Source organism: Bombus fervidus, chromosome 16, assembly GCF_041682495.2.
Source record: "Bombus fervidus isolate BK054 chromosome 16, iyBomFerv1, whole genome shotgun sequence".
Classification (NCBI taxonomy): domain Eukaryota; kingdom Metazoa; phylum Arthropoda; class Insecta; order Hymenoptera; family Apidae; genus Bombus; species Bombus fervidus.
The window spans coordinates 7,571,430-7,586,110 of NC_091532.1; the positions used below are offsets into that span (position 1 = coordinate 7,571,430).

The 14,681-nt window shown below is 39.0% G+C and overlaps 1 protein-coding gene across 1 annotated transcript in view; it reads right to left on the bottom strand.

Moving 5' to 3' along the window:
- Positions 1-7,613: 7,613 nt before the first annotated feature.
- LOC139995922 (alkaline phosphatase-like) overlaps positions 7,614-14,681 on the bottom strand; it is a 234,210-nt gene continuing 227,142 nt past the window's right edge. Inside the window, exon 9 of the mRNA XM_072019865.1 lies at positions 7,614-9,837. Coding sequence (XP_071875966.1) covers positions 9,445-9,837 — 393 coding nt within the window. The 3' untranslated portion in view covers positions 7,614-9,444. The remainder of the gene's footprint in view (positions 9,838-14,681) is intronic.

Sequence of the window (14,681 nt, forward strand, 5' to 3'; positions counted from 1 at the left end):
CACGCGCATCGGATAAACGTGACATGTAACAGACAATTTCAAAGAAACGTGATCAACATTTAAAGCCTGGCTTTTCTGCCTCTCTTTTTTTCACCTTTTTTTTTTTTTTTTTTCTTTAACTATGAACATCGCGATTGAACGTCGTTTCCGGTTTTCATCGTTGTCGTCGAGACAGAGCCAGTGGCGTATCAAAATTTCTCGTTCTTTTCTTTCTTGATATTTTATATTTTTCATATCAGTTCGGTTAACGGTCGTGCCTCGAAGTTCTAATATGTTCGATAAAGCTACGTGTAAAGTACGAGCTCGTTAAAACGATCGTTTCTGACAGCCATGGAATCGTACTGGCAGGGAAACGAACCAGAAACGAGGACGCAATTCCTTCTCTGGTCGGGGCCCACAGTTACGAGAAACACGGAAACACGGAACGACACTTTCCTCGTGGAGCTCCTTGGTGCACCTTAATTGATAAAGTTGGTTTTCTAATCGTGTGGAATCCGAGTGAACTTTGGGTTCGCATCGTACTCTTCACGGCGATGTTCCATTCTAATCGTTGTCCTACTTTATCAACATTGTCTATTTCATCATTATCGTTTGGGACATTATTGTCGCCTGTGAATTACGTCTTAATTTAAGTTGTCGATCGATAATTCTGCGTGATACGTTGCTCGATAACGTTGTATATGCAAATAAACTTGTGCATTATACATATATTCTGTGTATTTGCATCGTAGGGAAAGCGGCGTACAGTGGCAAACTGAACGAGGTATTGAAACGTAAGGAAGCTTGTATTTTTTTCTTTTTTTTAATGTTTTTATAGTGCAACATCTTTCATTAGAATATGTCTAAAGCAGATGTGTAACGATTCTAATTGAATGTTATAAAAATTGCCGACCTTACAGTATGTGTACTTAGATAATTATTTTCTGCTCTGTTTGTTATTGATACTTGTCTTTTCAAACCATTTTCGTAAGAGACCCTGTAGATTTATTATTTTGAAAAGAGTACGCTTAAAGGATATCGCAGTGAGCACTTTGATTCCTTGATTATACCTGTATACCTGTAACTTCGTTGTGTAGTGGCATTGAAATTATAAAAACGACAATCATTTTAGTAAATGATCACCCTCAAACAAGTATTCTAAATAAAACAATATTATTTTAATACAATATATAAATGAAGAACACTTGATAAAAGACACATTGAAATAACTTTAATTCTTAAACAAATAATATTGGCTCGTGAAAATTAAACTCTTCGTTTAAATATTCATTCTCCACTCATCCTTTAACCAACAAACCACTGGTTTATTTATTGCCCCTGTTATTATTTTTACTCACCTCTACGTTATTCTCGTGTTCTTGTTTTCATTTTGATGAATATCGATACCGATATTCAATATTTAATTACCTGTAATTACGTTTCCCCGTTTCGATGCGAGATACTGAACACGAATATCGCTGAAAATTAACTATCAAATAATCAATACATCATCGATAGAGACATAGGGGCGCGTTCAACTAGCTCTTCTATCCCCTTCCCTTGGTTTCTCCAAGTGTGCAAATCTGAATGGTTCAGAGGTAGAAAGGTCGACGCCAGGCATTGTCCGTCCACAGGACATAGAAAGTTAATTAACCTTCAACGTGGAGCGTCGCTATGATTTCGTTTTCGTCGATTTCGAACGATGCCCGATCGAGAAACAATATTATACGGCCGTCCTTTTCTCATTGAGGCAGCCTTAATTGCCTACCCGCATCGATATTCGGCCAGAATTAATTTTCAGTTCACTCAAATGTATGATCTTTCACGCCTTATACCGATGAAAATGCAAATCGAACCCTGGCTTTTCTTTCATACAGCCTGAAATTAATTTTCAGTTTTACGTGATAGTAAACGATGAGGTAATTCTCGTTCGAAATAAAAGAAAGGAATAGGAAGGGGGGATGACGAAGGGCTTAAAGGTCGTGGGTCGCTGACGACCGTTCCGTTCTATCTCGTATAATTCGATCCAATCACAAGCTCGGCCCGCTCGATTTCGTCATCTCAAAATCTTCCGACGAGTGGAATTCTACTCGAGTTTTTTCTATTTCACGTTTATCGGACCAGATTAATTTCCGAGTTTTTTTTTATTTCACGTTTACCGGACCAGATTAATTTCCGAGTTTTTTTTTTTTTATTTCACGTTTACCGGACCAGATTAATTTCCGAGTTAAGCCAGAAAAATCGATTTTTTGCCGATCTTTGTTGAAGAAAAAATTATTCGAATCGTTTAAATTCATTTGGTCCTTGCTATCGACATGATATTTGTACGAGCATGTGTCACGGGGATAGAAGAATTCATCACAGAGATGTTTAACCTCTTTCAAGGAGGCTTCACCGCCTCTAAAACAGGAAGAGTTTTTTTAAACCTTCCCAGATAGTCTTAAAATACGTTTCATGCATTCGATCAGAAGAACAAATATAAGTTACGGTTATCTGTTATCATTATAACTCAATGTATCGACGAGTCACCAAAATTTCAATACCTTTCGCAAACGACGTCTGTTTAAGATCCCATACGGTTTAAGATACACACGATCGTTTTACATCGATCACAAAAATTGTTTGCGCTATATTTACGGCGCGTTCTCCAACAAGAAGAAGAGGGATACGTTTATTACATGCTTTTATTAGCGTTCAAAACTGTCCTCTTATCGAATCGATGAGCAGATCGTAAGAACATGGTGGCTGTAAAACAGATCGTAACAAAAGAACCAGGCGATACTTGCAAAGTATCTGTATCCTGATCGCGCGTTGTCTTTGAACGATCACAGAAGAAACGCAAGAATATTCGTTGTCTTTCCGAACTATTGCACGCTGGTTCACTCTTGTGCTGAAAGGAACGCTTTTATAGCGTGTGGCCGCTGCGAAGATCGTGCAACAAATTGCGTGGATCTGCGCGGAGCTGCCGAACGATCCTTTCGTTTGAGCGTTTTTTATCGCTTTAAAGGTATTGGTTCCACATGGTTGCTTTTAGCGACAGCATAGGAAAAACGTAATACGTTTTCTTTTGATGAGATTTTTTAGAACTTCCTTCTATATCGCTGGAATAGTTCCACCCCAATTGCAAACTATTATTCCGTTTTAATATTTTCTACGCCTAGTCTATCCAAATTCAGTATTTTCGTTAGAAAAGTCTTTGCAGTAAATTTATCGATCAGTTTCCCCGACGTACTCTTATTTTCCTCGAAAATAAAATTTCTCAAATACTTTTAGCGACCAATTTTTCAGAAAGGCGTTCGTTCTCGATTCGATAAGTATCCAATAATTTATCGTTCGATCCTACGACACAGTCGAAAATTAAAAATAAAAGAGAATCGCACGAAAAGAGCGTTTAAAAGGAACATCTTCAAGATGTCAATACGAAAGCTGCTAAACGACGCGTGAAAACGAAACGTAGCAATGGAAAGCGTTACAGGAGATGAGTTATCAAAAGAAGTTCTCAGTTTTCAGAGTTTCAATCCAACAGCGAATGCCATACTTGTACTTAACCCTTCTCCCTTTTCATCCCACACTCGTGCCATTGCAAACGTAGAATCACCATAGGGATTTTTCTTCGCCCGAATGGTTTATACATCGATGCAGCATAAGGTATTTCCACGACGAAAGATAGTTGAAAACGTTATCTTCCACTCGGATAACGAACGATATAGAGGTTCGAAGGGTAAAAGGAGCTCTAGGCTGGCTGTTCGCCTGCAATTCCCTTGATACCTCGTGGTAACGGATGAGTTTCATCAGTGAATTCCGCCCCAGTCGACTATAGGGCTCTACCTATAGTGAATAAAGATCGAAAGACTTTTACAAAGCTACTAAAACGAATGCTCGGTGTTCTCGACTTTCGAATTATTTTGCACGAACAAATATTCGCCATCGTTCTTGATTGTTGACCCGTATTGGTGATCTACATGTATATTACACTGATAGTTTTCTAACTATTGTTTGTCGAAATTGGCTAACTGCTCGCTTGTTGTTAGAGTTTGGCTAGTCATGTTTAAAGAAGGATAACCTGCGAACACATGTGTGTTTGGCGAATGTGCAAAATTTATGCCGTGTTTGGATGCTGAGCTGCGTACTTAGTGATATTTCGCCGTATACGTGAGTTTAAAAAGAAAAAATATTTGCTCTTCCCATTTCCTCTAACGCCAACCAACCTTCTAATTTCGAGATTTATTACAACGAATGTATTCAGTTTTTTAATTCACTTTCGGTTCATTTCGGGTTTTTACCCTGTATGTTGATTATTTAAAATCTTGGAATCTTAAAACCGACGTGCGTAACCTTTATATGCGATTATTATCGTTCTTCGATATTATATGTATTTGTTAGTGTTTGGTTTTTCAAATTCTATAACATTGTCTTGTAATTCTAGTTTCTCATATCCATCTTTTAACAATAACGTTGGTTTGCTCCTCTTTTGTCATGGAAATACATGACTATGACGATGTAGACTCTACAGAAAGAGGAAAAAGTATTCGATGATCTACGTTAAAGTTCAGAGCTCGAGCTTATTTCGTCCCATAGAAAATCCTACATTATCTTCTTACTTTCCATTTTTGTATTTCTGGTTTACGTACATACCACACCGTTCTCGTACAACATTCTCTTTAAAGTACAAAATATTTTAAACTCGTACGGAACTATTATTGAAACGTAATTTAGACTCACAATTTTTAAAATATTGAATTTAATAAAGTATAGAATATCGATAAGCGTTCGAACGTAGTGATATTTATAAACAATACCATATTGAGATAAACAACAATACAAATACCGTATGCTTTACGTTACATCGTATGCGATTATCGAGACTAATGCCACAGCTGAATCGATAAACCGTATGCTTTTTATTCTTTCAGTTTTCACGTCTGCAGATACGCTGTTTACATACAATGTTGATATATGAACAGAAAAGGGATTAGCTTGTTCTTTACGATGACACCAACAGCGCTTATTATAAACGAAGAAACACGGAGAACGACAATTTTTAAGAGGATGTCAAAGCAAAGAAGCACTGGATGAAGGAGTTTGGCCCCTCTTCAAAAGTTCGGTAGCGAGCTGAAACAGTCGTTTTTCAAACTTTACAGTTACGCTCGACAAATCTCCTTTTTTTCCCTTGGTTAAAGCTTCGTTGTTAACTTCGTGAAATCTTTCTCGAAACTTCACGACCAAGTTTGTTTTTCCCTGAATGCCTGTCTATTGTTTCATCATTGTCTGCTGGTGCAGCTGTGCATAAATCTTAACGTTTGACGTTTGCATAAACTCTACCCTAGTTTTTCGACCAAAAACTTCATTTTGCGATAACGACCTAAGGACAACAAAGAATCGTCTAAAAAGAAAATCTTTATTTCACCGAGTATTTTATAAAGTATAGCGATTTTATCATATAATCTCGTATAATAACAAGCAACGGACATAATTTTGAAATTTGCGATAATATTAATAAGAATCTCCAAGTAATAATAACTTTCGATCGGGTTTAACGATAAACTCTAATTAGATAACGATAATAATAACAAATACATTCGCGAATAATTCAGCTAGAGAAAGTTTGTAACAGCAATTTACGTCGTCTGGTTACCAGATGTCTTGGTATATGTGTCTAATACATACACGTCACAAAGAAACGTTCATTCGAGTTTTTATCGCGCCTGCAGTGTTACTAATCGAAAATTGATTAGTTTCGTCCTTGCACGTTGCACTTGTGCCATGTAAGCATGCAAAAACATGATTCGTGGAATCTACGTACAAGGAACGACAAACGTTAACAAGGCAAATGAATAGTGGTAGAAGCGCTAGTGATATGTCAGAAGTTCAGAGCGAACAGTTTCTTGCAGAATTAATCCTCTGCAATGAGGATTGTACTTTGACTTGAAAATTGAAATTGTACGAAATAATTTATTCCTACCAATTATTCGTTTGTGATTTGGAAATAAAAATAAGAAAATTTAATCAATTTTAATTCGTTTTTCACATAAGCAAACAGAATCCAATTATAGAGGGTTGAAACAAAGTATTTGAAGCTGGGCAATTAAAATACAGAGTAATAGAAATTGTATTTCCAAATATAATAAAAAATAAAGAAGAAGCGCTTATGAGCGTTTCAATTCGATCCAACAATCGTCCTCCTAACGACATATATATTTGGTTTTATAGCGTTATCTCAAAGTATCATTCGCGTTTAAAGTATTATTCGTGTATTTCATCATCCCAGGAGAAATTCTTTTACGACGAATTAAACGAGACGAGCTTCGCCTCTACGAAATACCTTATCCTTCGCGATATCTCGAAAACGAATTTCCCTTGTTCTAACGTTCTTCCCTCGCAAGCAACAATTTACGCTTAGATAAACTTGTTTCTTGCCAACGGTAACGATTCTGATACCAAGTCTAATGGAAAGCTGACAGCAAAGTTGAAAATATCCAAAGTCGAAATGAAGTTTCCGACGAGTACGTGTATCGAAGAATTTGTAGCTGATCTCTGCAGTCGTTGAAAATAGAACGTTTCAATGAACACGCGCGACGAAAATATCGACTCCCGCGCTTTATACATTATGAAATTTTCAACAGAGTGATTCGCAATGTAGAAACACGATGATCTTATTTTTGAAAAATCTACGATTCGGCCTGCGCACAATCTCAGTGATTATGTAAAAACATCATATTCAAATAAATCTCTCTGATATGCTGATTATAGATCGAACACCAGGTACTGATATAGATGTAAAAGTATAATAAAAGTAAAGAAAAGTTAAAGATCGTCGCGTGAGAACGTCTAATATATTTCAAATTTATGCAAAATCAAATTACTATGTATTTCTTTGATCACTTAAAATATTAAAATCATTTCATATATTTGAAATTAAAATTTGCAGTTCGTAATAACGACGCATTGTCCTACCTAAACTCGAATGACGACTGTGTATTGAAGGACTTCATTTTGAAATCTCGATGGTTCAATGCCTCGAGAATCTTCTTTTCGACGTGGATAGTAATCCAGGATCAAAGTGAATCTGATTTTGCAAATGGTCGTTTGTGTCAGATCTGATCGATCGCGATTATTTTCCCTTCAATCCTTCTCGTTTTTTGCATTTTTATGGAGAACACGATCGATCTAATCACTGCTCTGATCGACATTCGACCAAAAAAAAAAAAAAAAAAAAAAAAGGAGACGAAGTTTGAATGTTTCCTGAAAATTCCAGATGACGAGAGATTGCTATTAAACTCGATATCACAGAGCGAATTATCATACATTTGAATTAAACGCGCTTTTCTTGAGAGTCCCAGCGACTGTCGCTCGTTTTCGAATATCAAAATTTCCATTCAAATGCTAATGAGGGGGCCCGTTATAACAGTTCCGATATTATTTGCATTTCATCCGTTTGCGGCATAACTTTACTGTTATAACGTATGTTTTCCCGAAAATTTATTTGGGAAGTCAATTTATTCGATCAAAGATAGCTAAATCGATCTTTCGACTTTTATATAACGTATAGCTGTAGAACAATTTCAACAAATTGAACAAACGAATTGGACACGTTTCTACGTATCAAGTACTTTCGAAACACGATATTAGTAGAATTATCTTGAAATGTTGTTGATGATATAATTCCATTCTATCATACAAATTTACAATCTATTCCCACTCGTGCAAATTGTTCGACCAATTGTGATAGATTGTATTTTCAACTTCGATGGAACTAAAAAATAAAAATAGTCAAAAAAGAAAAAAGAATGTATTTCCCCATGGAGATAACCATTTTGTCGACCCTCCATTCTTTTCATTTTCATCGTTACAGAATTAAAATCGACGAATTAAAATTTTCATAGAACAAAAATATTCAATGAAACGATTGGCACGACCAACCGATCGATGTATTTCTTGCAATATCTGTAAGTTTATATATATATGAATAATGTTCAATGTACCTCTAACCGGACAACCTCTTACTCTATAACGCACCACACTTCAAAACCACTTTTCAAACCGAGGAAAAACATCGTAACGCAACGTAACGTAACATCACTCGTGTAAGAATTACTTTCACGAATTTCGAGCAACTTCCTCGACACTTTCATTCGGCGATCGCGTCCGGATCTACACGCTTGACACCCCTTTAATCGAACCGAGTCGAGTCTATCAGGGAACTCTTCGCCGATCTCGGATGAAGTATCCTCGTCACGTAGCACTTGTAAACCCCATTTAGATTCTGTGAAAGCTTTGAAAGTCGGCGAAGTTCACCGAGCTGCCTTGGGATAGTCATTATCGTCGCAAATTGTCCTCTGAACTGCTTTGGATTCCCACCCTCTCACCGGGTAGCACTAAATTCTTTGCGAAATTAGGCAAGAACCGTCATTAACTGTTCGTCGAAGTGAGCAGAACCGCGACAGGGAGAGGAAGGGAGGTAGAGAGAGAGAGAAGGAGAGAGGGAGAGACAGACAGACAGACAGGGAGAGAAAGAGGGAGGGAGAGATAGGCGGAAAGCTTTCGCACGTCGTTCCATAGAGTCTGAAAACCTTTTGGACACACCTCCGCTCCACGACAAATTACCACTTCACGTTCCATCGTGTGTCCCCGTTTGCAAAACGCTCGACGTGAAACGCGTGACACGCCCGCTACTCGAACGGTTGGCCCATAATCTTCCAGTCGATCGTTCGACCGTTTTGGAACCGCGTAGGATCGCGTAGGATCTTCAGGATCGCGTAGTATGCGAGATCGTCTATTGACTCTTGACGCTGATTAACCGAAGGCCCCCTTCGATCCACATGGGTATACACGTTTTATGGAAGGCCGTTTCTAGGAAGAAGCAGACTCCCGGGGCTGGGATTAATCCCGTTCCCCTCGAGGTGACGTAACAACCAGTACAAGATAAGAGACAGCCCCTCGTCGTACATTAGCCATCCGTTTAATCTATACCCTGGATTTTGCGAACAGCTTCCACCGGAGAATAGGCGTTACACTCGATCGAGGGCTCGACGTATCGAGAGCCAAGTTGATAAATTATTCGCTCGTATCCGCGCGCACGGAAATTCGAATATACGTAGTCCCTGGTATTCGTTTTCCGTATCCTCCTTCGCAAGCCACTTATTCTCTCGTTTTATAGGCGACTTCCGCGATCATTCCCACCAAGACGAAGGAAAGAATTAATAGACCTTCGGTTTACCCTCATCCGGTTGATTTGATCGAGTTACGATTCAAAACCCAAACCAGAAGAAATCTTCTTCTGCTGTTCCTTCCGTTCGAATGGTCTTTCGATGTTCAAACTTTTTAATCCCGAAATACGAGACGACCTCGAGAGATCATTAGGATCACCTGTTGTCTTCATCCTGACAGATTATCTGAAAGCTTCCTTGGGGTGGTTCAGGTCGAACGTAACTGAGAACTATTCACCGGAAGAGGCTCTAACGGGCATTAACTCGTTCCCTCGAGCAGGCATGGTGGAATGGCAAGGATAAGGGGCAGCAGAACACTGGTTAGCGAATGGAAGCCAGCCGGTTCGAGAGACGCGCCGGATTTCGTGGGTGGATTTCTGGCCTGGTCATTCATCACATCGCTGGATATCGCGGCGCTGTTCGGCTCCGCCGAGGGACAGCTTATCGGGGCGCTCATTGTGTCGTTGCTGGATATGGAATCTCGGGAGCAGCGGCTCGCGTGGTGACCCAGACAGGAGGCGTACGAGATCGCATGAGGTATATAGCTCTGGTCGACGCTACCGGAGAACAAGACATTCGCTAGAGGACCGATGGCGAACACTGGCACGTCCTCGCCGCCGTGTGTCGCCCAGGCACGTGGTACTCCAGCCGTCTGCAATCCAAAACCAACGTTCCAGCGTTAATTGCATGGATCAGCTTCTGCGTTAATTACGTATATGTTTATATATACGCTTTGCTGTAAGAATTTGTACAAAATTTAGGTATTTGTAAATTTAAGAAAATGCAATGATTTATTTGCCTCGACTAATAATCGCGAAATTTTACAACTTACAGAACTGCCTTTTTCCTTTTTAATGGCCATTTGTCAAGCGAAATAATTTATGTCGATAGCAAATATATTTATACACTGTAATATTTCTTACTTATTGACTTGAATATCAGGCGCTTCAGTATAAAATCGCATAGTCTGAAAATTTCGCATGCAATTGAGGTACCACATACGACGTGCGCGTCGATTCCTTACTGCTGAAGTGAACCCGTTCGTAATCCGCGTCGAAAGGATAATCGCGGAACAGCGGCGATAAATCACGCCATAAATTTCAAGCCGGTACCGCGATTTCCCGGCGTGAACGAAATTCCAGCCGGCGGCCTCGTTACCGAAACCAAGCCTACAATTTCAAGCTTGTAATTATGATGCACGAGCAACTGATATTCTCCGCAACACCGATAGAAACCGACATTACGACGTTTCCGAAGCTTCAGGCTATGCTTCTTCGATCCGTCCCGCCCTTTGGTCCCTCCTTGTTTACAGCTCCCAAGAGAAACAAAAGAAATGTAGGTAAAAAGAAGGCAAAGGGAAAGAAGAAAAAAATGTGCTTCACGAGGGTACTTTCGCGAGTACGGTTGAAACGGTCGACGAACCCCTTTAACACGTTCAACCCCCGCGATCGAATGAAAGGATGCATCCTAGAGCGTGGTGCGCGACGGGTGGAAATCTTCGCCTGTGTAGAAAACGAGCAACGCCGCTAGCTGGTACTTCTATCGAGCATACGGCGTATAAAACTTTCATCGAGCTGGAAAGGCCCGGCAGCATTACGTCTCGTCGGGAATTGAAATCGGCACGCGCGAAACTTTCGTAGAAAGTAAAGATACGTCGACACAGTTTTCTTCCGATCGTCCATCGAAGGATCCGCGGGCGATCACGAAACGCTACTTAGTTCGCCTTTTATGGAGTTGGAACTTTGCTGTCGAGTAGATATACAGCGCGGATGTGAGTAAGGGGTAAGAAGGGTGATTTGACCGTAGGGGAACGCGTGGGACGGATTAATGTTCCGTGTTCTTTCTCGTGTAAGCTGCGGAGAATCTTGCGGTAAAGATGGATCGTATAAAGGGAGATCTTGCCCGCTCGTAAAGATCATCTAGACACGATGATACAGAGCTTTGTCTTGGAAAAAGTTGGAACAAGTATCTACGCTGTGTAACGATGTTTTTATATATTTTAAGAAATTAAAGAACCAGTTTGGAAATTCTTCGTTCTCTCTGGTAATTTCTTAACCGTGTTGTTTCCATGACAATTCGTATAAGCTACAGTTTTACTTCGTTATTTCATTGCTTTTATCAGATACTAATCATAGAATTATAGGTAATGTTTCTTTGACTCAGCCTGAAACTTCTCCATTTTCTCCATTTATTCCAATAATATTTCGAATTCTACAGAGCTGTTCAAGACGAATGCATCGAGACCGCTGGAATCGTTTTAAGTCCATTTCTTCCTATAGTTCTTTGCACGGATCACTTGCGTAATTTATGACAGGTTACCCGTGTGGACGACGTTGCTATCGTAGAACGTTCTTGTCTAAGAATTCCCTAAGATTTTCCCGAAGCTTCTGGCGTTCCGGGAAGGATCGAACCGAGGGAACTCGAATACCTCGACCTATTTTGTTCCCGTTGCTCACGAAATTTCTCGTGTAACAGCTTTGCTTTATTATCCGTGTCATTGGCTTCTACTGACCGCCGCGTCTAGCGATGAATCAAGGATTACAAAACGGAACCGTACAACTTACCGACAGCATCATCTTCGAGTTATGATGTATTACAGTAAACATTATTTAGACAGCGTAACGCGATAAGTACAGGAGACAGGAAAGTAACAGAAAAGATAAAATCGATCGAAAGTCAATTTTTCATATCTGTAGTGCCAGTTGTAGAATCGAATCGGTTAATTATCAGTGATTAATTGATTAATAAGTTATCTAATTTGTTGGATTATTTATTCAGAATCGATCATTTATAATGAAGAACCGTATAAACAAGTAAATTCGTCGGCTTTAGAGTTTCATGAACCGAATTTGCCAATAAATTCAGGCACCGGTCAAACACAGTATTTAATTAAAAGTACACCAATAGGATAGCTCGTATGCGCAACTCTAGGCAAAATATATTTGCCAACTGTACATGTAGCGTTATTTAAAAATCCACTTCATCGGTATATCTTTCGTTCTTTTTGACAAATATTGTATTTTCCAGCATCGTTACAAGCGTAAAATACCAGTCGTTGATTGCCAAAGTGTTGTTTAAATTGGTAACAAGAGAGTGAGAAAATCAAATCGTCCGCCGAAAAATTAAGCTTCTGTACGTTCGAAAAATAAATCTTCCGGATTTTACGATAGTGGAATAAATAACAAATGAATACGTCAGCTTGCCCCATGATCCGGGAAACTGTTCGTTGAATTATACAGAGCCACCAGCTACCAGTGCACTGCGACGCTATAGGTCAGAGAAGAGAAGGTTAAAAAGCCGTCGTAAAGCGTCGAATCGAAGTAAACGGGATGGCGATCCCTTGGGAGAGCTAGCTCTCTTACGATCGTTCCGCAATAGTGGCCGAAATCTACGCGGCGCGGCGGAGTACGATATCTCATGGAATTATTGTCCGCCCGGGAGGCAAGCTTAAATATCGCACAGCATGCAGTTGCCATCCATCATCGGACCATTCGAGTCGAACGATTCTCCAAGCACTCCATCGTCTAAAACCGTCGATCTTCGTCGATGAACGGAAATGATATTCCACGCGAAGTAAACAGAGTTATCGTGACACGGAACAGCCGCTCGACCAAATTAGCCAATCGGACCCGATCAGTTAAACGTATTATCTCCTTTAAAAGAATAAAAAATACTCGTTTGATTATTACGTTTCGTCTTGCCGAAATGAACGAACCGGAATAAAATTGGATTTCTTATCTCAGTTGAAAAGATCGTAAAGGAAATACTCGAGTGGCAGATGATTGGATCTTAACCAGCGATTCCGTTCATCGATCCCGCGGTAACGCTACTTTTGCAACGATTTTTACTGTTAGCTGTATCTATGCGTATAGGAATGGGGGCGTAAATAGAAATGCTCGTGGTGGGTTTTTAGTGGAAGGTGAATGTGAATGGGACGTAAGAGATTCGAACGAGAAGAGAGATGTAAAAGAAGGAACAGATTTTCTGAATTGATGACCTACATCTCTCGGGATTTGTTGATTAAACGACAAAGGAGTGAAATTTTCCATTTGTCTCTGCCAGGATGACTGCGTACATATTTGAACAAAATATGTAACTTTCGTTATTTAATTTAAAATGTAAATACGAGGAAATAATCGCATAAAATGTTGATAGAATCAGTGCAGGAAGAAAACAAAATACGATGCAGCTTCGAAGTAAAATAAATAAACAGTAAATATGTAAAATAATAGTAAAATATGTATTTTTGAATTCAAAAGAAGACAGTATTTCTGAATATTTTAAAATTTTCATCGGATCGGTAATTCATTCAAAACATCGCGCATTTTAATATATATATAATAATGTATAATAATGTATAATAATAAAGTTAGCAAGAGTTATTTAGCGAGTCAATTTTCCAATCATTTTCAACTTCTATACGCAACGTACATGCTCGTCATAGAAGCCTCAAGGACGAGACTCGTAAAAATTGATTTTCCATTCCGAGACACGGGAAGAAAGTTTATAGTGCGTGCTACAAATTCCGATTGCGGATCGGTTGCGGTGGCAACGATTATTGCTTATCGCGTTCATGATTACTGATACGCGGAAAGACGATATTCCTCTGAAAATAAGCTGCGATATATCTAAATGAACGGTTTAATTTCGACTAATTAATTATAAAATATCTCAAACGATATCAACGAAGCTTTTGCTTATGCAATCGTGAAAGACAAACAAACTGGAAACAAAAAAAGTAATAATAAAATAACATATTCGTCGTTAACGTGTATTTTTAATAAAATTCACGTATATTTAAAGTGGTTAAAAAAAAAAAAAAAAGAACAAATATATTACGAAGGAACGGTCACTTTAATGAACGTAAAACTCTTATAGTTCTATTCATTTTCTCTCCGCCTCTCTTTGCCATGTACTCGCCACTCGTTCCAATTTTTCTTCCTCCTCTTTTGCATAAGTCTTATGAAAACGCGCTTTATTTTTGTGAAACTGGGTTACCATTTATTTTATTAAGACTGAATCACATTTCTTTTTTTTTTTTTTTTTTTTTGCCTCAACCAGAAACAAGCAAAGCGAAACTCGAGAACGTTTTCGTTTGAAGAAGGGAATGTTTCCACACTAATTAACGTATAATTGCGCAACTCTACCTGACATTTCTTTCCATGTTCGATCAATCGACGCTCGAAATATCCAGCCACCGTTACGAGTAGTAAATTCGAACATGAAACTTTCAGCTGGCCGATGTGCAAATGTTAACGAACGTTACGAGAGAATGGAACGATGCTGTGGCCTGTTCGCGCGATTTTAATATTTCCAATTTTCTCCGCTTTGTAACGATCATTCTAGTTAGTCCGTGTGACATATCCGAAGAATTAAACCAACAGCCGATACTGGAGAGCGTCGGGTATGCGTTTAATATCGCAAAACTGGGATGCTTTCACGAATACGTCCAACGAAATAGAATTGCTTTTTTAAATAGAATTTATTATCTGGGAT